The sequence below is a fragment of the Anopheles merus genome, chromosome 2R (genome assembly GCF_017562075.2).
Source record: "Anopheles merus strain MAF chromosome 2R, AmerM5.1, whole genome shotgun sequence".
In the NCBI taxonomy this organism is placed as follows: Eukaryota; Metazoa; Arthropoda; class Insecta; order Diptera; family Culicidae; genus Anopheles; species Anopheles merus.
In genome coordinates this window covers 45,428,444-45,452,634 of record NC_054082.1, presented here as the reverse complement: position 1 = coordinate 45,452,634, position 24,191 = coordinate 45,428,444, and the positions used below count along the sequence as shown (strand labels likewise).

Below are 24,191 nucleotides of genomic sequence, written 5' to 3'. Positions count from 1 at the left end.
GCTCTTTTTAATGAACCCGCTGTCAGATGGAAATCGATTACAGTGGGGGCGGGTGACTTTTTCTCTATTAAAGCTAAAATGAAGCTGTGACAATGAAGATGGAATCTTGATTTTTTTGTCACTTTCTTCCCCTGCTACAGATAAGTTATACCGATCGAAAGAAATGGGGCTCTTCGAACGAACAGTGCTTGTGAATCAAAGTTTGGAATGATAAAGCAAAGTTTTGTCGTACAAAGCGGCAACAAAAAGAGAAAAAATAGGGTTTAAAATTGATTCTGCTTTTATGGAGCTTGTTGTTTTCTTGTTATTTAGAGCATTATCTGTATAATTTTATATATTTTTTTTTTAATATTTGAATATTTGAAATGACACTTTCTTGGTACAGCATAAGGATAATAGAGATGGATCAGTGAATAAAACTTTAATAAAGCTTTAAACATAATCAAATTATTCCAAACATATTGGCATTGATTGTAAAGAAGTAAAGAATAAGTTTTTAAAGTCTGTAAAGTAAGCTATCCGTGTGCAGCATAACTTAAATTTTAAAATGTTGTTCGGGTCATATTGATCCTCGATTGCATATTTGCAATATAACGTATGTATGCCCGTTTTGTCATAGTGCAACACCCCAATTTTCACCTTTTTTATAACTCAATCATACCGCACCCATCCATAAAAGTGCAGATGCAATCAACGAACACGAAGAGTAAAACGAGCAAAGAGCACACATAAAGATAAGCTAACCTTCTCGACTGTGTCACGGCCGTGCGGTATAAACCACAACCGCTTGCTCCGGCCGACAGCGCGTAGGTGGTGGTCGTACAAACACTGATATACTTGCAGGGCTCGACGGTGACTCAGGACAGCTCGTGAAAGCCCCCTGCAACCAAGTTGCATTCGCGATAGCATGCAACGCAAAGCACAACCGGTTCGTACAACGTGCAACCACCACCCTGATGATATTTTAATACCACAGCGGATAAATACAAAAAAAAAATCACCCCATCGCCACCACGCGATCCTTGCGGCGTCGCAAATGTCTTAATTATGAACATTTTCTAGGTTATCAGGGGCCGGCCAACACCGTAATCGACTTCTTCACCTTCGATTGCGGTCGACAGAGTTTGGGGCTTGAGGTTGCGTTTGAACCCGAATGAACTCCAGTTCAGAAGAAGGTAGTCCGATCGGACACAGTACACCACCCCAAAGACAGAGACGTAATTTGAATTCCTCCGTGCGCTGACGAGCAGCATCAGCCAGCACGAGCATCGGGACCGGCTAGATGATGCAGTGCGGGATCGATTTTGTATCGTTCAGGTTGCATCACCCCGACCCGATCCGACCCGAGCTGCAGCATGATAGTGCAATGCAATTACCGCACTCGACCGCCCTCCTGCACGCCGTGCTGCCGGGGGCTCCGGTCGAGCTGTTCGGGCACACTGCCACAGCCAGGTCGTCTTTCTCGAGTGCTCTCGAGTGACGTTTCGAGTGGTCTCCGCATTTCGCATTTTCCGTTCGGGGTCAGCTGTTCGGTTGCTGCGATGCGATGCGATTGCAATGGATATTGAATTATTTCGCTCGAGCATCAGTATCGTTACCCATCCACGGTTATGGCTGTGGTTGTACTGGGGGAGGGGAGGGGGGGGGGCAGAAATGCACCGGCATTGAGAATGGAAGCAAACGAATGAAAATTTAAACCTTTCCCCATTGGTTGGAAAGAACAGCAGGAAAAACTCCCCTCCGCCAGCGGTATCGACATCGAGCCACGAACCACACCGGAGAGACCAACCTTCGATCGACACGCATTTGCATAAACGGGTGCAACGAGGCAGGCTGATTGACAGAAGCATATTATCGAGGCCCGATGGTATGAGATGGCACGCGGGCACGGAAGTACCTCCTCGAACCTCCCGCCAAGTGGGCCTGGCCAGGTGAGGGTGCGCTGGTGCTTCGGTTTATGTAAGCAAATCATTTTGAAGCACCCTAACGTCAAACGATAGTTTTAAACCATTTCGAGCGTTGTTGCAATGAATGCGTTTGTTGTTTCAGTACTTGGTATGATGTGATGGTAAGTGTGCTGGAAGAGCTTTCTGGTAACCTCGGGATCTGGATGCAATTTTTTGAAAAGGTTAAAATGCAGATGAAACTGTATTGAAATATCGAGCAGGAATTGTTTTAAATAAAAGTGTAAACTGTCAATATGAGGCTGTGTTGGTGGTACTTCATTACCATACAGGAATCTCATAACATATTTTCCTCATAAAGATAGCGGAAAAAAACACGAAGAGTAAAAATATACGTTGCGTGCACAATTCCCCTCCAAAGAATCAGTAACCCAGTGTACCAGAGAGAAAGGGAGAGAGAGAGAGAGAGAGAGTGAGAGAAAGAAAGAGACAGAGAGAGTACTCTTAAATGTCCATGATACCAACCGACCCAAGAGTTGACAGTTACCCAGTTTCTCATCGAGATGGAGCGATCCTGTCAGTGGGGAAAGTGTATGTTTTCCGCTGCCTTTTCCCGTAACCAAACAGCTGGCTTCATTCACATAGAATGAACATTTTGCCACCGAGCCCACAGTAAACTGTCCCTCCTCCCCAAGTACGCACCTTTACGCAGGAGGCTGGCAAACATGTTCAACCTTCCCTTCCGTAAAAAAAACGCGACCAGGCCGTTGTCGGAAGTCGGCAAATGGTCAAGGCAATTCTTTTTAATCTTCAAAACATAACCACACCCAGTGGCGGATTTAGGGTATCGGGGGCCCTAAGCGGTAAAAGAAGTTGAGGCCCCCTGTTGGTGTCGAGCGAGGGGGAGGGAGGGTATTACACTTGGCTTTGTTTTAAACTCAGCGTGACGGTTTGCTGCCGGGAGGGGGGGGGTTTGATCCCTGGACTACTCGGATAGGTTATTAATTTATTAATTAATTAATAATTTAGTTTATTAATTTATCATTATTAATTAATTAATAATTTAATTTAATAATTTATTATTATTAATTATTTAACACCTAATCCCTAACTTATTTCCCTAACATCTGCTTTAATCTGGTGTCGTCAAAATTGTAAATTAGTAAAATATTCTCTTTAAATGTTGGTCTTTGAATTAAATCAAAGTGATAGGACCGTGTATTGAATTGCCTTGACATAGTTAGTAACGGCTCATTGTATCCATATAAGGTATGTCTGCTCTCACCAACAAGCAAGTTATGAGAGCGAAGAGGTCTCGATGGCACGTAGATGTTGCTATTCTAGAATAAAAAAAGGTCTAATTCGTTTTTAGACGAATACTTTAGCAACAAATACACACTGTTTTACCTTAAAACGGTGTTTGAGCTTCTATAGGCCAAGCAGAAGGCAACGCGAGCGATAATTTGGTATGGTTCTAAGTCCTCCGAATTGGTCGCCTTTTAAGGCAAGTCTTGTAAACTTCCGTTTTATTGCCTCTATTGTGTTAATCATCGTAGTGCAATTCGGAAACCAAAGAATTGAGCAATACTCCATGCACGAGCACACCAGTAAACAACGACTTAAGACATAAGACATCATTACATTCACATAATTGTCGAAAGATTAAACCTAGCATCTTGTATGCCTTGTTAACAGTGTTGGAAATGGAAATTTAAACTAGAGTACAGTGTAAACTAGATCACAAACTTCCTGATGACGATCTAACACACTGCCTAACAACTAATAATTATACTTGATCTTTTTTTCAAGTCTAGGAAACGAAATTATAAAATTCGCCATGAGGCCCCTATTGGGCACAGAAGTTTTCGATGAGGCTACTGTACACACTTTTGCATATGCTGGAATTACCATTCACGGGGCCCCTAAATTGACGGGGCCCCCCGCGGCCGCTCAGTCCGCGTACCGTTAAATCCGCCACTGACCACACCACATGGGCGAGCTCTTCCCGGTATCACCAGCAAATAATCGAGAGCACCGGGCACAAACAACAACCAGGACAAAGTGGTGCAAAGACGATGGAATGGTCCGACCTGGCAAACCGAATGGCTTTGGCTGCCTGGACGCAACGCAGTAGCAGCAGCAGCCGGCACAAACATAAAGGAACGTTTCAATTACTGACCGGGCTGGCTGGACCGTCCTGGCACCATAACGCAGCACGCGACGACAAACAAACACAGCGGGTGAGGATCTAGCACCCCCGATCTGCACCCACCGCGGCCCTGTTGATACGCCGGCCGTTCTGGGAAGGAAATCAATGCCTCCCAGCCCGTCCGGCGATCCATCTGTCTTAATCTTCACCGTTGCTTATCGATATTTATCGCAGGCGGTGTGTGTTTGGTTTTGGTGGCAGGATGTTTCGTTCGTCCTGGCTCGGTGTTTAGGGTTTGTATTTTTTGGCTGCTGCTGCTGCTGCCAGTTGTTTGCACCCACCGTCATTTTTCCAACCGGTTGGCAGGGCTGAGCAGGGCTGTGTCTTATCGATATCGGCGACGTGACGTGGGTTGAAAATGAGCACGCTTTTCCAGAAGCGCCGATAATATCGACGATAAGCGCGCAGTCTAAAGAGAAGCTAATGCACAGCAACCACAACCGTGCCAACAGTGTCGTGTACGTAGATCCGTCACATCACGAACGCAAGTGTTTGTTTTGGTGGGAATGTTGTTAAGAACCTTCCCTCCTCCCTCCCCTTTGCTCATATTTTTTAGGCAGTGGCTGATCTGTTTGATGTTTCCGGTTCGATCATTTCGTTCCAACGGTGGCTTCATTTTATTTTGCCATTTAGATCTATCCACATCTTGCCGCCCCTGTGGTTGCCCAGATTCTGCCTGCTGACGCAATCAAGCTGCCTGGTGGAGCAGGCTCGGTGCGGTTCGGTCGATAAATCTTGATAATTTAAAATGCCGCTTCCACATGAATAGCGCTGCAACGAAGGCAACGAAACTACTACGCCTCCCCAAAACAAACTGGTGATTGGATACGACGCATAAGGAACCGATTAGAAGCCAAAAAATAAAATGTGACTAACCGATCGGTAAACCCGTCTCAATAAATGTCGAAAATGGAGGTCGAAACGACGTCATCGCACGCAAGATCACGTGTACGCCGACCTGATTTATTTACCTATTTAGCAGATTTTGATGATTTTTGTTTTCAATTCATATATATTTCCACACTGTTTGTATTTCATTCGCCATCACGGTTGCGCCATATTTCACACTGAAGGGCAGGTGGCAGGGTATGTTCGCCTGGGCGTGATGGTGAATTAAATTTACATTTTACGTGGGAGTGTTTGTGTTTCGGTTGTGTTTCCTGGTTCCCTGTCTCTCTTGCTCGAGGCTCCTCACAGTATTTCGTTCTGATGGCGTTATAATGTGGTTGCGAGTGTGAATCTATCATGCGGGAAGCTCGTTCGGATGGTGATGTTTTACCTTTCCCGTGATACCAACCGCGTGTGTGGTAAATTAGCTACTCTTTACGAGCAGTGCGTGTCTTGGTGGAAGCTAACTTGGACAGCTTTATGAGGAACGCGTAAACTGGTGTGTCTAATCGAGGTATTTAACATGTGTTGGCTGGACTGCGAGGCTATTTGTTTGTTGTATCAATTTACAATTAAAGAAGCAATAAAATGCCACCTTCTGCTGGTACGAGCTGCATCTTCAAGGGTTAACTCTCGAACCAATGGTTTGGTGGCTATAATGCTCGCTAGGCAACTGTAAATTTCAATCCGTGCACCGCAGCTGTACGGAACGGTGCATCGGTCTGGAATCACGTTTCGCTGCGGTATCAAGAATTGGTTTTTGGTGAAGAATTTTCCACTAGCATATATCACGTTTCGGTAGCCTTATCAACCGCGGTGGGCAGCAGGAACCGGCGACATGTTCAGCTGGTGTACACCACTTTGCTCAGTGTAGTTTGGCTGTACGATTGTACTGACTTTAAATCATACGGGCAATAGGTTATCCACTCAGTTGAAGGAACTGCAGCTTTTAGATCACACCGTAGGGAACATTATCGTCATAGTTGTGTCATACTTCATTTTGAACACATTTATATGACATCCCTTTTAAAGGCATTTCGGAATTGGGAAGGCTTTCGTTGCTTTGCTTCTTTGGGAATAAAATGAGCTTGTACGTTTACTTCGCCTTGGTTTAATGTCTCCAAACAGCATCTTCGAACGGGTGTGCACAATTATCCTTCATTCTGAGCTGTAATACCAAATCATATCCAATGCTGGCGTACCACCGTTATTGGTTCCGGAATTGCGAGCAAACATTCCCAACATGCCGAACACAATCTGGTCCGCGATCCTGGTTGCTTACTCTGACCGTACCGATGCCGATGCTCCAACACACATACACACGGTAGAGGCACAAGGAGCGAGGCAGATTCGTTGCTGTTTGGCAACTATTTGTGCCTTTCATCTAGAAATTCTTGACAACGTTCATTAAATGAACGGAAGGAGCCACAACGTCCGCTTCCGGATTTATCGGATCAAAACCACCCGCAGGCATTGGGGAAGCCGAAGAAAGTGGGTGGAGGCCATCGTAGAAATGTGCTTTATTAATTCTTTGCAGATTGGTGCTCGATTTTGGGGGTGTTCCCTATCGATATTGCTATCATCAGTTTGAGGTAGTTATGTCATATTCTGATAATGTGTAGAATGTAACTAAATCAATTTAAATTAACCGGAAAAATATCTTTAAAGGAGTCAGATATAAATTGAATTGTCATTTTTTAGCCATTATATTATATTTTTTGCCGGTCTGGTGGTACAGTCGTCAACTCGTACGACTTAACAACATGCCCGTCATGGGCTATTCTGCTATGGTAACAATAAGTCACTGAAAGCCAAGCTCACTTCATTAGTGGGTACTGGCAGGCGTTGACCGACAGCCAAAAAAGAAGAAGAAGAAGAGAAAATGATATTTTTTATGTCGTAAAAACGTAGCGACTTGTCGGTATACAAAAACACTAAGTTTAAATTATTCAATATTCAATAACAAAAGGAAAAAAACCTAATAAAATTGTTTCACGATGTTCGTTATAAGTTAATACTACAGCTTAGTGTTTAAATTGATCAATAAAGAAAAGTACTAAAATAGTACAAAAAATGCCTTCGTAAATATTATGATTCAATTTACTCTATTTAATTAAAACAGAGTGGTAAGGGTTCCGTTATTTTTTATCAAATTTTAAGGTTCGAATCGAGACAAATGGTAAAAAAAATTTTTAAATAAGCAGATTTTCGCTTAAAAAATAATGCCCACAACCATCACAAAATCGCAGCATACGCATAGCAAACGCTAACCTACAGACCACAACGGATAATACTAAGCAAGGATGCGTTAATTAAACTAACAACAGCGTGAACGATAGAAAAAAAAGAATGCGCCCAGCAGCAACACGGATTTTCCATTGCTGGAACGACGTCACTCGTTACACAATGCAAGAACGCGATACCAAAACTCTTTGTGGTGGTGCTGGCTGTGCTGGTGTTGCGTTGTTGGATGGTAAAGATTATTGAAACACCCAACCCCTCCGAATGGTGGCGATGAACATGGCTGTAATCATTGGCGATGGATGGCGAAAGGCGCAAAATACCTACGGGGTAGGCTTGCCCGGAGCATGTGAGAATGTAATAAAGTAAACGGCTCACAAACCGTGAAGCAAAACACAGACACACACACACACCGGCCACGGAGTGTTGAATGTGTTAAAAAGTATTCATAAACACATCTACTCTAACACAAACACACACCAGCACGCACTGCTCCACCACATGAACCTGCTCATTTGCCTAAAGCCCGGCGAACTGTCTGGGTGGGGTGGAAGAGTGTTTCTTGTTCAACACGCGGCACACCTACGGTAAAAATGTGCAACGGACGCATCCATGAATATTTATGGCACTGAGGCGCGGGCGCACCACCAAGCACACGTCACACACAGACACACACACACACGGATATGCACACCTGTCCACCACATTGCACGCATCGACTGCATAATGAAACGTCAACATGCGTGTCGTGGGGTTTGGACAACGCAGCGGAGACATTGTGGCGGCTCGCTCGTGTGTGTGTGTGTGTCAATGTGTCGAAGTAAAAGCACATGCAACGGAATGCAACACGGACAAAAACCGGATCCACTGGGACCTGGGCGCCAACCAGCAGGACGGAAACATGGGCAGGGACAGTGTATGAGCCAATGTCCCCGAAAGGGCAACCAATAAAACATGGGCAATAACTGTGCAGCACGCTGGCGACACACACAAAAAGGGAAATCGAGAAAACTCATTTTTGAAATTAAAAATTTACGCGCCCTCCTTTCGTCCGCATCCTCGATTGATCTTTCCGAGCAGCGTTCAATAAATTGCACTTTTTAATCTGTGTCCTTCTTTTTTGTTGATATTTGTGTTTCATTAAAATCCCCGTTTTAAGCTTGTTCCATGTCACACAGTGTGTGTGTGTGTGGTGCAAATCGATCGACGGGCATTATGCTTGCAAGCCTGAAACGCTTACAAAAGCCAGGGACAGCTTTCAAAGGCGAAGAGATATGAAAATCAATTCCATTACAACCAACCGGCTCAATAGAAAGTGACAGATGTCAAAAATGGTTACACATTATAGTATTTCTTTTACGTACTCCCTTTTTTAAATTCTGTGGACTGTGGCACTTCCTGTGCGAGGATAAGCAATGCAAATAGCTGAATAAAATATATCCCGTTAAGGAACTCGTTAAAATATGAACGGAGAGTGTGAAAAACTAGCGATAGCTCGGGCACAACTGGACTCCCCTTTGACACTTTTGATAGTACAGTGCAATTTTATTTCCCTTATCACTCTTACTAACTTGTCTTTGGCTTCGTTTTCGGCTGTCCATCTTGGTAAAGATTTCATTCCGAGCACTGATGGTTTTTGCATCCGAAGTACTTCTACATGAATTTTGCCAGACGGACTCTCGTACACTCCAATCCCAGAGTTAGTTGAGCAGATTTTGGCCGCCCCTTTTCACTTCCGTGCTATGATGAAATGCAATGAATTTCCTTTCACTCGTATCCACCGTATCCCCTGTCCCGTCCGCTCATCCACACTATCTGCACCATCACAGCTTGCTCCAGCTGGGCGGTGTCGGAAGTTCCAGAGCATCAGCCCGGGCGCAGCAGAACAAGATGGTCTGTTGCACACTGCACAACAGCACAACCGCCTAGACGCGGGTGACACGGCATGAAGAGTCAGAAAAGTTGAGTCTCACACCCGTGGGCCAACCAGTCCTGCTGACCTCTGGTAGGCGAGATTTTGTGATTTAAGGACCGTCGGCTTTTGTTATTCCGCACACTCCGACTCACGGCCTGCCTTGCCCTTAGGCATTCGCCCGGGATGAGTAATTTCCATTCATAGTTCTGTTGTCCACTTCCGGCGTAAAACCGACCGTAGCATGTAGCTTTCTGAGGACTGCTGCGCTTAGCTCGAGCCCCCGTTGCCTACCATAAGCCGTGTAAATAGTTTCCGGATTCTTGACTTCCCTCTCTCTCTCTGGGTGTTCGAAATATCACAGTCGGCAGGGATTGCAGTAAGTACGATTTACACCCGACTGATTCGAACAAATCGGACTCAGTTGAGTCAAGCCTGCGAGAGTAAGGGTAATAGGGGGGTTCTGTGTATCGAGGTTTTATAAATTATATTTAACGAGCGCCAAGTAAGTATGCAACCCGCATATCATGTCACCGTTCTTGCGAGAAGAACTTGAATGAGAAAATCGTTCCCTAACGTCCGTAAATGCGGACAACACCAAAGCTGATTAGCAAACAATAAGATGCCATTTGCATAATATTTGGAATATGATGCGTTACGTTAGCTTTTAGTCAGTAATTAGGCGCTCGGGATGTTTCTTAACGTATGATGTTTTACGTTCTTCAACAAATCGTACCGTTTGCAATGTGAGCAATAACAGACAAAATTGTACAATGTCATGAAGGAAAATTAATTTACAAATGACAAATGGGTTTTTAACGAAATAATTGATATCGTCGTTTGCATTGCTTACCGTTGTATTTGTCGAATGCCGTTGGCACGTATTCGTGTGTGAACCGGTCCTGGATGTAGGAGAGTATGAGGTTGGTTTTTCCGACGGCACCGTCTCCGACGAGGACACATTTCACGTTCGGCTGCACGGGTACATCGGACGTTCGTTTTTCAGACTTCTGTTTCGATTTGTCTTTTTTATCTGAAAACAATATAAATCATAGATAGGTAAAAAATTAATTAAAAGATGTTAACTGTAAGTATGTTAACAATTCGAATTGTTTTAGTAAAACCGATAAAAGATTAACTTTGTTTTTCAGATTTCGGTTGTTCCATGTGAATTATTGTGAATTATTCTTAAGTAAGGAAAAAACATCAGTTTTGCCTTACGTCTTGTCTTGTAATGATGGGCTATTTACCAACTCCAAAATAAACATGTTACAGACTTTAGTCACTACAAGACAGCTTATTTACCTTTTTTTCTCTTTCAAGGCTCCTTTCTTCAAGGTCCTTGAGAACAGCATGGAATTTATTCATTGAAATAATTTGCAAACCCCACTCCTTTACCCACTTAATTATTTTTAGAACGACATTGTACTATGAACCGATTGCCAACAGAACTTAGCATACTACAAACTAAAGCGTCTCTTTATTTGCTAGACAGGCCACTCGAGTCCTTGTCATATTTCCCACTTTTAAAGCATTGTTTCCGTTATTGAGGCTAGCTAGCTAGCGAAGCGACGGTCCAAAAACAATTTAGCTCAAACGTCAAACGACACAATGCAACATGCTACAGCGCATTTCGTTCCGTTGCGGTTGCATGTTACAAGCGCTGTGAAATGAATTTGCATATCCCCGCATATCAGCTTCGCCTGCTGCCTGCAACATTGTTACAATCCATCACGACGGTCCCAAGAACGCCATACCGGTTGCTTCCCCCTGCTATGTCACCGGGAGCATTCCCGAAGGGAACCTGGAATGACAGTTACCAGAAGCTGCCAGTCCGCCACCCGGTGGCATTTCTTTGCCGACCTATTCTGTGCAAAGAAAACAATTTCCAGCAAAGAAAGTGGACGCGAAATATTGCTCTCATTGGGCAATTGGAAAACTTTCCAGCCCGTGGCGGTGACCAGTGCATACGGGTGTGTGTGTGGTGCTAAAAGGACTTTCGCCCACAGGATTCGTTGCATTCAGGCACTGTACCAGAAGCAGCAGCAGCAGCCAGCGTCCAGCAGGGTGGCAGTAGCATTTGCGACAAAGAAGGTCAAACTTTGTGCGGCTTTGTAATGTATGTGTGTGGGTGCGGAAAGAGGAAACAAATTAATTTTTAAACTCTTTTTAATTTGTTCCAGACGCGGAACCTCCCCCTTCCTTCTTTCCTCCATTCCCTTGAACCACTAACCGGCTTCGACAACAGGAGTGGGAAATGGTACTTTCCTGCTTAGAGTAGTAGTACGGCAGTCATTTAGCACAAAACCATCCTCTTGCCTTTGCCTCTTGCGCTGCGGCTCTGGGAATTGAATTTTTCAACCTGACCCTTTCTGGCATTCCGGGACATTCGGAGTGTTTGCTTCCAACCAATGGCACCAGAGAGTTTAGCAGATTTCACAACGAACATGGGTTGAGGTTCTTTTTTACCCGGTTTGGCTAATTAGTCAAACAGTGTACGCCGCTTCCTTGCCCACCGATACTTCCACCGATCTTTGTCCGGAAACATAATGCAATAAGCTCACCAAATCGGTCCTGGCATTTGGCACATTGTCACCAAAATGGAACAGTTTTTTTTTTCATCTCGGCGGCTTCTCCATCCCGCTTGCGGTTTCCGAGTGAACGTTAGATTTTTCAGATTTTCAATTCAGCGAAGCAATCAACCCAACCAGCGGTTGTGCCATTAGTTTGCTGGCCGTCTTCCAAGCAGCAAGTTCGCTGGCAGTGGAAACTGTTTGCCCAAAAGGCCCGAACGTGCGGCTGGATCGATGACGGAGTCGCTAGCTACGATAAACTGTCGGTGCTTACCGGGAGCTACAACTGCATACACACCAGCGTCCCACCCAAAAACTCACAAAAAGGACTCAATCAATCGAGCAAAAGCGATCCAAATGGGTTGCGGGACAACACTGCCAGTGGCGGAAAAGCGGGCAAGGGAAACAAGTATCCGTCCAACTGCCAATCACTCGCTATCCGCTACCACCGGTTCTGGCGACGTGGAAACATTCCACGCAACAACAACAGCACACAAAAAAAAAAAACAAATCAACAAAACAGTCGGTTGCAACTCTTTCTATCCCTCAGGTTGTTTCTGTGTTCGTTGTACTTTTTGGAGCAAGTACGGCGAAAAGCTGGACCAGTGAGACGGAAAATTGAAACAATCGTACAAGGACTTGCTGGGCGCACTTGCTGCTGCTGCTGCTGCTGCTGCTACTGCCGTTGCTCCCGGCACGCCAGACCAGATGATCGATTGCCCAAACGAATGGACTAAATTTGCATAATAATGTATTTGCCCCCGGATCGTTTTTCTTTGCCCCTTGCTTGTTTTTTTTTTTTCGTTTTCGCTCTCGTGCTGCCAACCAACCTTCTGGGGCGAATCATTACGCCAGTTGATTTTATGTGTTTCCCCTTTTCTTAATACAAACGCCGCTTTTTTTTGTCAAGTACTTGCGAAGAAAGGAGCTTCCTTTTCGCTGTCCCTGGGTAGCAGTTTCGTGTTGCTTCCACCACCTGTCCGTTCAGGGTCAACTTATTCTACGGTCCATTTCATGTGCAACCCGTGCTGTCGTTCCCGCCACCCAGCGAGTTGATTGCAAAAGTATATAGTTCATCCTTTCGGCACAAGGGACAATAAATATTATTCTGTAATTTGTGACCGTGCCCGGGTTATGCCCGGATGGTGGGTGTTACTGGGGGGCAGATTTTCCAACCGGCTACTACTTTCCTTCGGAGAAATTCGAGGAATATGATAAAAAAGGAAGAAGATTTACTCTCACGCACACACACACACACACACACACACACACACACACACACACACACACACATCTAACCTCTATACTCAACTTCAATCGACGACTGGCCCCTGGCGAGTGCGGGAACATTCTTTCGACGAGTTTTCCACATGGCGAGCACAATCTGAATGAGTAAAAGAAAGAAAACTGGACCCTAGACCGATCGGGAAAAGGTTGCCCGGATACGGACCGCCGGATAAAGTAAACCATAAAATCAAAGGCCAACCCAATCCCAGCGGGAAGGAAATGCTACCTCGGCTGCTGCTGTGGGCGAAACAATTGTGCTGGGGATTTTTTTTATACTTATTTCATAATTTTCTTGGGTAAGTTTTGGGAGAAAGCGTGTGAAACCAAGTCACACATCCACGGGGCATCAAAATACCCACCAGAGTTTGTAATGCAGCAACGAACGTACGAAAATCTTTTAATGCCATACCGAATCATTCTTTCTTTGGTAACATTTTGCCCCGATCTGATCCGACCGTCTGGCGAATGACGAAACAGGATGATTATGATCGAAAAAACGAAAGAAAGCGGTCCAGATATGCAACAAAACCCTGCCACTGTGACCTTTACTTGGGTTATTAAAAGTTGTATTTTGTTCCATTCTTTCCACGAACCATTCTTATTGCCTTCGGGTGTGCGTTTTGATTTTCTGATCCCTTTTTCGGTGCGTAACTCCTTTTTTTAGTTTTTTTTTTGCATAACGACGATGATGTATACACACAACAAAATGTGAAGGAAAATATGGAAAAAGGAATCATTTCTTTTCGCCCAAGGCGCGTCTAATAATCATCCTCATTAGTCCGATACTTCCGGCCAGGATGAATCTTCCTACCTTTCCTCACCAGACGGCCACGGAGAGAGCAAAGCATAAACGAGTAAAAAATCACAACCATCGTAGCTTGCTGTTTATCACAAAACCGGCCATTTAATTAATAATGAGTCTCGTCCTTCGTACTTCCGGCGATGGGTATTACAATCGACACGGGTTCCCGGCTGTTTTGTTGGATTAATTTTTGCCATCTCTGATTTCGACCTTCCTTTTTTTGCCAGCCTGCTTCACCTTTCCGCTTTGCGCAGCATTCGTTTCCGGCGGAGGACTAATTCTTACCGGTTACGCCTTCACACAGATCATTTCTGCTTGGTCGAAATACCCGCGGGCAAAGATTTCCCGCAATCTAACACCATGGTGAGAACCGTTCCCGTCCCACGAACGGGATTAGGCTGTACGCTGTCCAGCTGTGCCCCGGTGCCCCGGTGCAGCGCAATCGAAAAGAGACGAATTATTCGATTCGGCTTCTCGAAAGAGCTCAATCCTCTAGTCGGACTGCCGGAATGCACGCTGCAGGATGGACAGGGCTGCAGACAAAATGGCATGCAACAGTTTTGTGTTCTTCACTTCGTGCGAAAGATAAACAGGGACTCGGCGTTCGGCGTACCGTACCGCTTCCGGGTGCAACCGATGTCCATGTCTGGTTGATTTATGCCTTTCGTTTGAAGCATGCCGCGTTAAAGTAAAACAAACAACAACAGCAACAAAAAACATTGCCAGTAAAACGGTCCAATTTTCTTCCACCCGGCCGGTTGCCGGCCGATCATTTGGGTGACGCAAACGAGAGTTTGTGTGGCAAAAAGGGTGATAAATTGCAACGGTGCAACCCACTTTTACCGGTGAGCGGACATCGATCGGACCGATATGCAAGCGGTAAATCCCTCTCACCTTTTGGGGATATGCAAGCATGAAGTGCAACAAATCTATTTACTTTCTCTGCCGTAGAAATGGACAGAAATGGTTTGCGAATGACCAACTGCTACGTTACCCGCGCTCCATTAGCACCAGTCACCAGGCCAGCCCAGAGGGCATAAAAGCTTACTGAAAAATAAATGCTTTTAATTTTTAATTTTTTTAAGTCATCAAGCATACTTGATAGACTTAATATTTATGCTGATACTCAAAAAAGATTAAGATAGTCATCAGTAAATTAGTTATATGTTTCACTCATTCAACCATTAAGAATATAACAGTTAACAAGTACCCTGCATCCAACGCAATCGGAACATCCAACGAGGGTACCAAATTAGAAAACAAAAAAAAACCTCACCTCAAATTTTAATTTGTCCAACGCAATCGTTATCAGCAACCACAACATTTCAAACCAGTAGAAAGTTGCAACAAAACTCATTCCACCACTGCGAAACTCGCCGCAAAAGCGTTCGCCACATGACAATCGCAGAACCTAACAACCTACATTTCCCTCTCCCATTCTTGCTACTTACCGATTTTCGATCGTTTGGAGTTTTTCTTCTCCTTCACCAGTGCGCGCCGTGATTTTTCGCACGAGCTAATATCGCTGCTGTGCTGCAAGAGAAAAGAACAAATTCATCATTAGTTTTCGGTGTCGCAAAGTTACAGCCACCTCCATGCAACCCTCACTGCGTTAAATGTCCAATCGGCTCGTACCACCTAAAGTGTACCCAAAGTCAGTGGCCTGTACTGCATCGAAATGAGTTACGGAACCCGAAACGTTTTGCCCTTGCCCGTTGGCGACAGACGGGATTAAATGATAACTGAACGCGCTTTCGATTTTCGCTCGTCTTAATTTGTTTTTGTTTTGCTCTAGTCAACCAAGAACTGATAAATGCCACCGTTTGCGACAGTGTGGAACGTGACGGGATTTGCGTTACAACAAAAGATTGTATGCTTCATTTAAAACACTGACAAACAAAACAACACGTCTTGCTCTATTGAAAAGCAGCACACACGTCGTGTGGATTGTGTTTGTTCGAGAACAATCATTTATAACTGTTTAAATAAGATCGAGTACACGCAAAAGATTTCCTTACACACATTTTCATTCCTAATCATAACTGGTACATAACTCAATTCCTTGAATGAAACGAACGAAATAAAGTTTTGCAATACCTCTTTGCACACACATCTCTCACTGGCACACGTCCACTTCCTTGAAAAGTCCTTTCAAAAGGCTCGTGCTTCTCAACCTACTAACCTACACGATCCACACCCGGTCTAGGATGCGTTTGAAACGACCTAGTAAGTGAAGTTTATCCACAGTGCCGACAGCGCTTCCTTTGGATACAGCGAAAGAGGTTGCAGTAACGCATATGATGCTAGTCCTTGCACGATGCATAACTAATCCCCGCTACCAGTAACAAGTACACCGTAATCCAGTTAACGAGTTTGTTTGTCAAGTAGATCCACCCCACGGCGCTGTTCTTCGCTTCTGTGGAAATCATCGTGCTGTTGACTCAATGACGTCTCGTTGTATTATGAACAGGTACGGAACGTTTCTAAGAGGCAAGCTGTGCGTGATCCTTGCACAGACCAAATAGAACATTTCGAAATTAGTCTTAGGTCTAATTAGTTCCAGCGGTTTGTACAGAGTCGTACTAACTCAAACTCTGTGCAAGATGTTTTCTTGATGGGTTGGAGCACATACTCTTAGAATAATAGAACAATAACAACCAACAATCACTTGCACAATTCAATAAGTTGTATAATATCAAGTTTAATTGGGACTCTGTCTTAAAACTTATCTCCGTGTCTCTGTTTTCTCTTTCTTCCCTTTTTTCTTCTAAATAAGCGACTATAACCAGAACCAGTTCCCAGCAAATAGGCAGTATTAACCAAACAAATCCATCTTTCCAATCATTTTCTGCAGGTTCACAGCACCGTGTAACCGCTAACGAAGCACAAACAACATTCCTACTCAACAGTCATCTGCTGAGAACTACAAAGTCTCGAGCTACTCTCGTGCTTTTCCTCCTTTTCATTTACTTTAAGTATCGTTCCACGCATCAGTGCCTGGCGGTGCGGTGTGACGGCCACACACTTCATCATGCAAGAGCAAAAGCACACCCATAACTACGGCACCAGTGTAATAATTAAGAGCCGAAGCTCATAAGCTATTGCAGCTCAGCATGCTTCCATGTATATTTCAGAGGAATCGGTGCAGCAACACAAAACACACCCCACGCTCAGCTTAGTCGCTCGCTGTAACCTCTGAGCTTTTGGAATGGTTGTGGAAAGAAAGCTCTGACCATGTAAAGGGTATCACCGTTTTCCGTTCTTGCGTTCATGTGAGTGCACTGAGTGCTGTTGGTCAGTACATTTCCTAGCCGGGGAACGGGGTGTTGATGTAAGTACCAGATATGTGTTTACCTCAGATCGTATTGAGAAGGAAGTTTATTAGAGGTAAGCAAAGTGTAAAATAGCATATCGTAGTTCCTGTAGTTTATTAAACTAAAAGGAAAAAACATTATACGTCTTTTTACTTTTAGCTTTTTACTTTTCCTCGTAGTGATATTAATAACAGCTCGTAGTGATTGTTAAATAACACAAACTGAGTTCATATTACCCGAGACCACATATACGTATAACAAGATCTGACGATAATTATGAAAATCATAATTTTGCATCGTAAAAAGCAAACTCCACAGTCCCACTAACACCACCATTGGTAGACATTTCTTCAGTGAGATACATTTTTTTACTATTCCTGCACCCTCATCTTTTGCTTCGTTGAACATTTGCTCCCCCATTCAAACGGTTTCATCCGAGTGTGAAGCATGAAACTCAAAAGCGTCGTAGCATACGTAGCGGGAGCAACCCCCATACCGGCCAGAAACCACAGACAGGCTGTCGTTCGAAAATGGTGGTAATTATTTAGAAAGGATCCGGTTGCCTTAAACTAAACGACTCCGCTATGTGCTCCCCGTTTTTTCGGATTTTGTCAAGCTGACAATGATCATTCGTATATGAAAAACGCACTCTCCCAGCTGAAGCTGCATTCGTTGGCGCCTTGCCGCCTGCATGTGCATAACACAAATTGCCTCCGAGTCGAGAATTTATGCTCGCAAAGAGCACTGCATGCGAATTTAGTACGGAACACGAACATGAATAAAACAAGAAAATGTAGCTTTGCTACTCAAATCCTTCGGTGTGAATATCTTGGTGGAGTTTGCTGAAAATTTTCATTCGAAGGCAAATACAGAGAGCCTAGTGCAGCAACTGCACCCGAAGCTGAAAAAAAACTAACTCCTGTGAATTCGCTCCTACTTGTGTGGAAAAGGTAAAATTCAAAAGCCCAATCAAAGACGATATTAAAACCCGTTACCAGGAATGGAAAAGAATAGCACAACGTTTCTCAAGAATTTGCTCCCAGATTTGTTAGGTCGCTGCAAATAGACTTGAAAAGGTTAAACTTTTGCATTCCAGGAATTTATTTGCTCCAAGGATTTTGCTTCGCATCAACCAACATTGACACCTTATGAACGCTCAGTGACAAAAAGTGGTACAGTGGTGTTCCTGATATCTTTCTAAGAATCTTTTGCAGATGAGTTTTATTTGAGATTACAGATGGCATTGAATAGAACGATTGTATTGCCAACCATCGTGTATCGCGGAAGTTATCTATAAACTTACTCTTCATGTAGCATGTAGGCACGTTTAATGCAAGTTATCACACTTCAAGCAGCATGCTACAGTAATTATACAAGCGCACAAATATACACATATAATTCTCAGAATGCTTCACTCAAGCAACCATAAAAACGCGTTCATCGAGCGAAGAATTTCGCATGAAATCGAATATTCGCTCTCGTAGTGCATGAGTATACACTCCATCTAAAATGATTCATGTATAGACGTACGAATTGACACGTGTTTAGCAACGGCCCAACAGCTCTCAGATCTTTTCAGCACCAGTTGAATGCTCTTGAAAAACTCTTTCTGCCTTTGGGTATTTATGTGTTACCGTCTTCCCACGTTTTGTTCGCAAAATTGACGAGGGAAACAACTCGCTCGGTAGACACTGTCATCAAAAACGAGATGCCGCAGTGATAGGGAGATTGTTTGCTTCTATCTTTACCATTTTTATGAAAATACCAGGATGAGTGGAGCAGTTACTATCATGTATCAAAATATCGTCCAGCAGCGGGGAAGAAGCAGACGCGTTTCTAGGGTAGAATTTCTGAATAATACTACAAAAGTCTGACAACATCTATCTGTTTGAATGTATTTTGCGCATCGTTCGCAAAGAAAAATAAGTAGAATGTTGGGTTAAAACGATTTGTAAGGTAGATTGTTCACGCACGATTACTGATCGAGTATTGCACGTGATGAACCTAGACTTTTTTACACCCTCAAAAATGTGCCCACACACTACGAAACACTTCCTTCCATAGTGTTAATGCAAAAAATATATACCAAAAGCAAGATAAGTTTGTAACCCATCGACCGTTTTGCGTTTGCCTTGAGATGGCGTCGTCGCGACTACCGCTATTCGCACGAAACAACGAAAACCTGCCAACCACCTGCAAGATGGCCGTTCGGCGCTCTATTCACGAGCTTTTGATATTCAAAAAACCGGTTCTCAACCACCCTCGAACTGGAGAAATGGTAGCGTACGGTAACGAACAACGGCTACCAGCACACTGGACGCAGAGGAACAGGTAGTGGTGAGGCATGAATGAGATTTCATGCAGTTCTTTTCCCCCCATCATATACAGGGTTGCCAGATTGTGGCACTGGGAGACGGAGAAACAATCTCTCAAAAGCCACCATTCCCTGGTTGCGATTAACATTTGACCTTTGGTTTCCCGCTTACCGACCGTCACGGTACGCGGCCTAAATAATGGAACCGAATGTGGATAGCGGTGGCTGGAAGCTTACTGGCGTTTTGTTCTGGTTGGAAAATAATCTGCTTAAAAGCTCGGAGCATCCCAGAACGGCCGGAAGCAGCCAAAGATGTTGATGCTGCCCCGCACACCGCTAAATGATGTAAGGTTGACCGCACACAGCAGCAGCCTACTATAGCTGTATTCGATTTTACAGCACACATTGGTAGAACATCGCCAAAAAACATGATAGAAAATACGTTAAACCACAACTTCAATCACGGTTCATGTTTGCCTACGGCTTTATTACAGGGCCGTGAGGATAGGGGACGAACGGGGCCCAAAACACTTGTACCCTAATCCTCTTAGTGTCTAAACATCTTAAACTGTGATAACTATTATCACTCGGTTGGCGCATTTTACGATTACTCGCGCATTTGCGGTATGAAAGGAGCGTTTAGGGGAAGGTGAATGTGAAATAGAAATTGGAGCATAGCTGCTTCATAAACACCGCTGCGCACCGTCGTTTGGAAGCCAAAAGGAGAAAATAAAACGTGCGGTATGCAATAGACTGTAATATGTAACAGACCAGCGCTGGAAGGGTATATAAGAATAAGAATCCCCACGGGAGGGGGTAGAGATAAAGCAACAAACGAAGAGGTTGTGCCGATGTGCACGACCAAACCCCCCCCCCCCCGCGATGGAAGTCTCGCGCTGGTAAAGTGCGATGGGGTGGTCGTTTTATCATCGGGATAAGAAAGAAGTTTCTTTAGCACTGTTCACGTCGAGCTTCTTTCGAGTCCCGCCAGCAGCTTAGCAGACTCGCCAAACTCTGGGTACGGGTAGGGTGGTGTAAGCAGCGCAGTGTGGCAGAAGAGACTTTAATCAGATTATAAAAATTACTTTCGCAACAACGAGTTCCACCAGCACCATCACTACCACCACCACTACCAGGGGTACAACCATTTTTCTTGCCTTGCTGCTGCTTCCGGACGCACCTTTCCATATCACAGACAGTTCATTCTTTCTCCCTGCCGCTCCCTTCCATCCAGCACCAAGTTCCAATCTTCAATCTTCCAACCTCATCGCTACGAGTCGCTTTCTGCTGACACAGACCTCACGAGCACGGAACGCTCTTGCCCATAAATATGAACTCATTTGCCAAGCGCTGAGCTTGCGCCACCGTAAACTACCCTCCGGGCAATCTCCGGGATGATGGTTGGTGATCATCCGTAGCAAATTTTTCGAGGTACGATGAAATAATAAAAGCTCGGTGGTTTAACTAGTTAAAGCTACCGTACATACACACTCTCTCACACACACAAACACGCACACTGATCGGGTCAAAAAGCACTGTGAGGAATTCTACCCCTGGGGTATTCGCGCCGTGGCAAAGAGCGCTTTGGTCCTTCGAACCGGATGCCGGGGAAGCTTGGCATCGGTGTTGGTCGAAAAATTGAAAAACGAAAAGTAGCAAAGTGTACCAATCGCCTCAGGAAGTGTGTTGCGGTTTGGTGCTAGTCGGCACGCAATAACGGTCAGGAGAGATGGAAGTTTGGCCCAATGTTTTGGTGGGAAAGAGCACCCTCCGGGCATGGGTTTTCAGCATTCGCCGTGTTACGTGTACGCAGCAAGGAATATCCTTTATTCTTAAGTGGCTTCTAAAGCAGAGATCTAACATCTGACTTCCAAAAAGACTACAACCACCATGCCAGGTTGTAGCCAGGCCAAGTCAGGAAACCGTAAAAAACGATCTAAACTTCTTTCCCTCTGTCACTTTCGCTCTCTGTCTCTCCCTCTCTTATCCCTTTCATTTTTGCTGGCTTCATTTTTGCAAGCGTCTCGTCTGGAGTTCTGGTTCTCTCGATGGGTTGATTTCCGTCAGCCTCAAACGAACCTTCTCATTGTGGGGGAATTAAATTCTAAGCAAATGAGATTATCATCATTAACGCCACAATTGAATTGATCTCGTTTGCGAAAGTCAGCAATCGTTAAGGTATTGTTCCTTTTCTTTGCTTTTTTGTAGAACGCATTTTTCTGCTCATTATTTCGTAGTGATTGTTGCTTTTTCCTGCGCCATTCTAAAAAAGCGAAAGTACGCGCTGATTGTTGCGCGTTTGTTTCCTGTTTATTTACAGAACAACGTATCACATTTTATGGCGTTAATATACAAGCAGAAACTTTGATAGATGCTGTTATGATTGAACAAAACTGAAAATTCAAATGTTGCTAAATCTACTCCGTACATTTGAGGTAGTGTTTTACTCTTCTTCTCTTTCTTCTTTGGCTCAACAATCGATGCCGGTCAAGGCCTGCCAACACACTTGTGGGGTTGGCTTTCAGTGACTTATTGATTTTCCCCCCATAGCAGGATAGTCAGTCCTACGTATGGCGGCACGGTCTATTTGGGGCTTGAACCCATGACGGGCATTTTGTTAAGTCGTGCGAGTTGACGACTGTACCATGAGACCGGCCTGTTTTACTCTATGAAAGGTAAAAATAATAAATAATAATAAAGATAAAAATAATAGCTTGTAGGAATGAAATAATTGTTGAAATAATAACAGTTATTAAATGATTTTCATTACATGATTATTTCTAATCATGAACCCTTTGATGATTTTGAATAAAAACTATAAAAAACGATACCTTAATTGCACAGATATCTCTCTAAAGTAAAACACAAATACTGTACATTAGGGTTGGGAATTAGTACAAACGACTTTTATCATTTGCAGCATTTACTGAATATGCGATTCTGACAAGCCATATACAGCAACCAAATCAACCACAATCAGCTTAATGTTTTCCGACAATAAGCTAATTAATACCCTCATTCACATGCTGCAGTAAACCCATCACAACATTCAATAACCTGATGCATTTGGCTGAAATTGAATTTGTCGTGCCTGAAGGGGTTTGACAAAAAATAAAAGAAGAAGGAAAAAACAAAACAACCATTTCAACCAATGTTGCAAAACTATGCCTCCGTGTACGGACGGTTGCGGTTGTGCGGTGTTAAAAACGCATCGAAACCACGAATTGGACCGTGTCAGGCACACGTGTCGGGGCGTATGTGTGGCGAAAACTCCCTACCCCAGCCTTCGTGGCACACTTACCCCACGCACACACTCACACTTTCATCTGAAATGCTTCCAATCGTCGACCTCAAACCGCGTTGGTTTTCGCAGCGTCAATCATCCAGCTCGCAGCATCGTTTCGGACGATCGGCAGCAACCGTCTAATTACCGCACAGGTTGTCAGTACGGTAACCTCGATTCCGCTATCGGAAATTAGTTGCCCCCCATCCACACCCCCACTATCACTCTTAAAGTGCTCAACGAAGGCAGCAACATGTCCGTATGGAAATTCATATCATCGATAGGGGCGAGTCATATGTCTCTTTGGTTCCCAACTGCGTTGAAGCTTTTTCTCAGCGCTTTTTTGGTGTTTTTTGTCATGCCATTTTTTTGACTCGCTGGAAAGATCATGTGCCAGACGAGCACAAACTCCGTTTGACTACGTTTCTGGCGCATTGCTGTGGATAAAATGTGCCTAGGCTTTTCGCCCAGTGAACGACTGCCGTCAACGTCAGTCGCTTAATTTCTTATGCAAATCAAAAGTGGTTCCGTGCGGCTGCTCATCAGCCTTTCATTCCCCCCAAAGAAAAAAAAGGAAAAATTAAAAACAGCACCACACTCCGTGACCAACAGATGAATAGGAAGCTATAGAACAATGGCAGGCCATGGCAGGATGCAAACAGCCTGTCAGCAGCTTTCTCACGCTCCCGTAAGCAGTACGATCCCCAGCACCGGCCGCAGAACCGCTGTCTCGTACGTGCCGTACTTCTCGCACAGAAGCGTTCCTACTGCTTCTTGAGCTTTGCTGCTGTACGGTGTGCTTTATTGCCAAACCCTTCTGCACACGCGGCGGATCGTGCTCAACAACGTCCAACGCGGGCGGCCACTCTTAAGGATTGCTTCGTGTTTCCGTCTGTGCGGTTTGCTGCTCGGCTTGCGACTTGCCCTGAAAGTAATTCAAGGCGCCTGAAAGGTATGCAACCGGTACAACTCGTCCTTGAGCAATTCAAAACAGCACACAAAACCACCCCATTAAGCGTGTCGGCGGAAGCGCAAACCCACACACACAAATCATGCACAACACCCTATCCTACGGCCTAACTAGTGGGACGCTCATTGTTGCCTTCATTACGCACAAATTGTGTGTGTGGTTGGTGAAGCAAGTGTAGATGTATGTGTGTGTGTGTGTGCAAAAGTTTTCCGCTTTCCCTTCAAGGTGGTAGCAACAAGGGAGCGAATAAAGCATAATTAACGGAGCCTGGGCCCGGAATGGTTGAGTGTCGACCGCGAAAACACGCGTCCTGCAGCCTGCACAAGAAAAGCACACGTTGTATTGAATTTTCAATGATTTTAATTAAATTGTTCTACACAGTGCCAGGAAGCGGTTTGCCTGCCCGTGGCGTGTGGCACGCCGGTAAAGTGGCTCGGCACAGCATACATGACCCTCCCCTTAAACGATGTACCGTGCGCTATGTGGGGCAACAA

The 24,191-nt window shown here is 44.5% G+C and overlaps 1 protein-coding gene across 3 annotated transcripts in view; it reads right to left on the bottom strand.

Moving 5' to 3' along the window:
- Positions 1-24,191, bottom strand: part of LOC121589219 — a 35,625-nt gene that overhangs the window by 3,774 nt on the left and 7,660 nt on the right. For all 3 annotated transcript variants that reach the window (XM_041907957.1, XM_041907955.1, XM_041907956.1), the window contains exons 3-4: positions 15,268-15,349; positions 10,008-10,187 (exon numbers count right to left, since the gene is read on the bottom strand). In XM_041907957.1, coding sequence (XP_041763891.1) covers positions 10,008-10,187; positions 15,268-15,349 — 262 coding nt within the window. The remainder of the gene's footprint in view (positions 1-10,007; positions 10,188-15,267; positions 15,350-24,191) is intronic.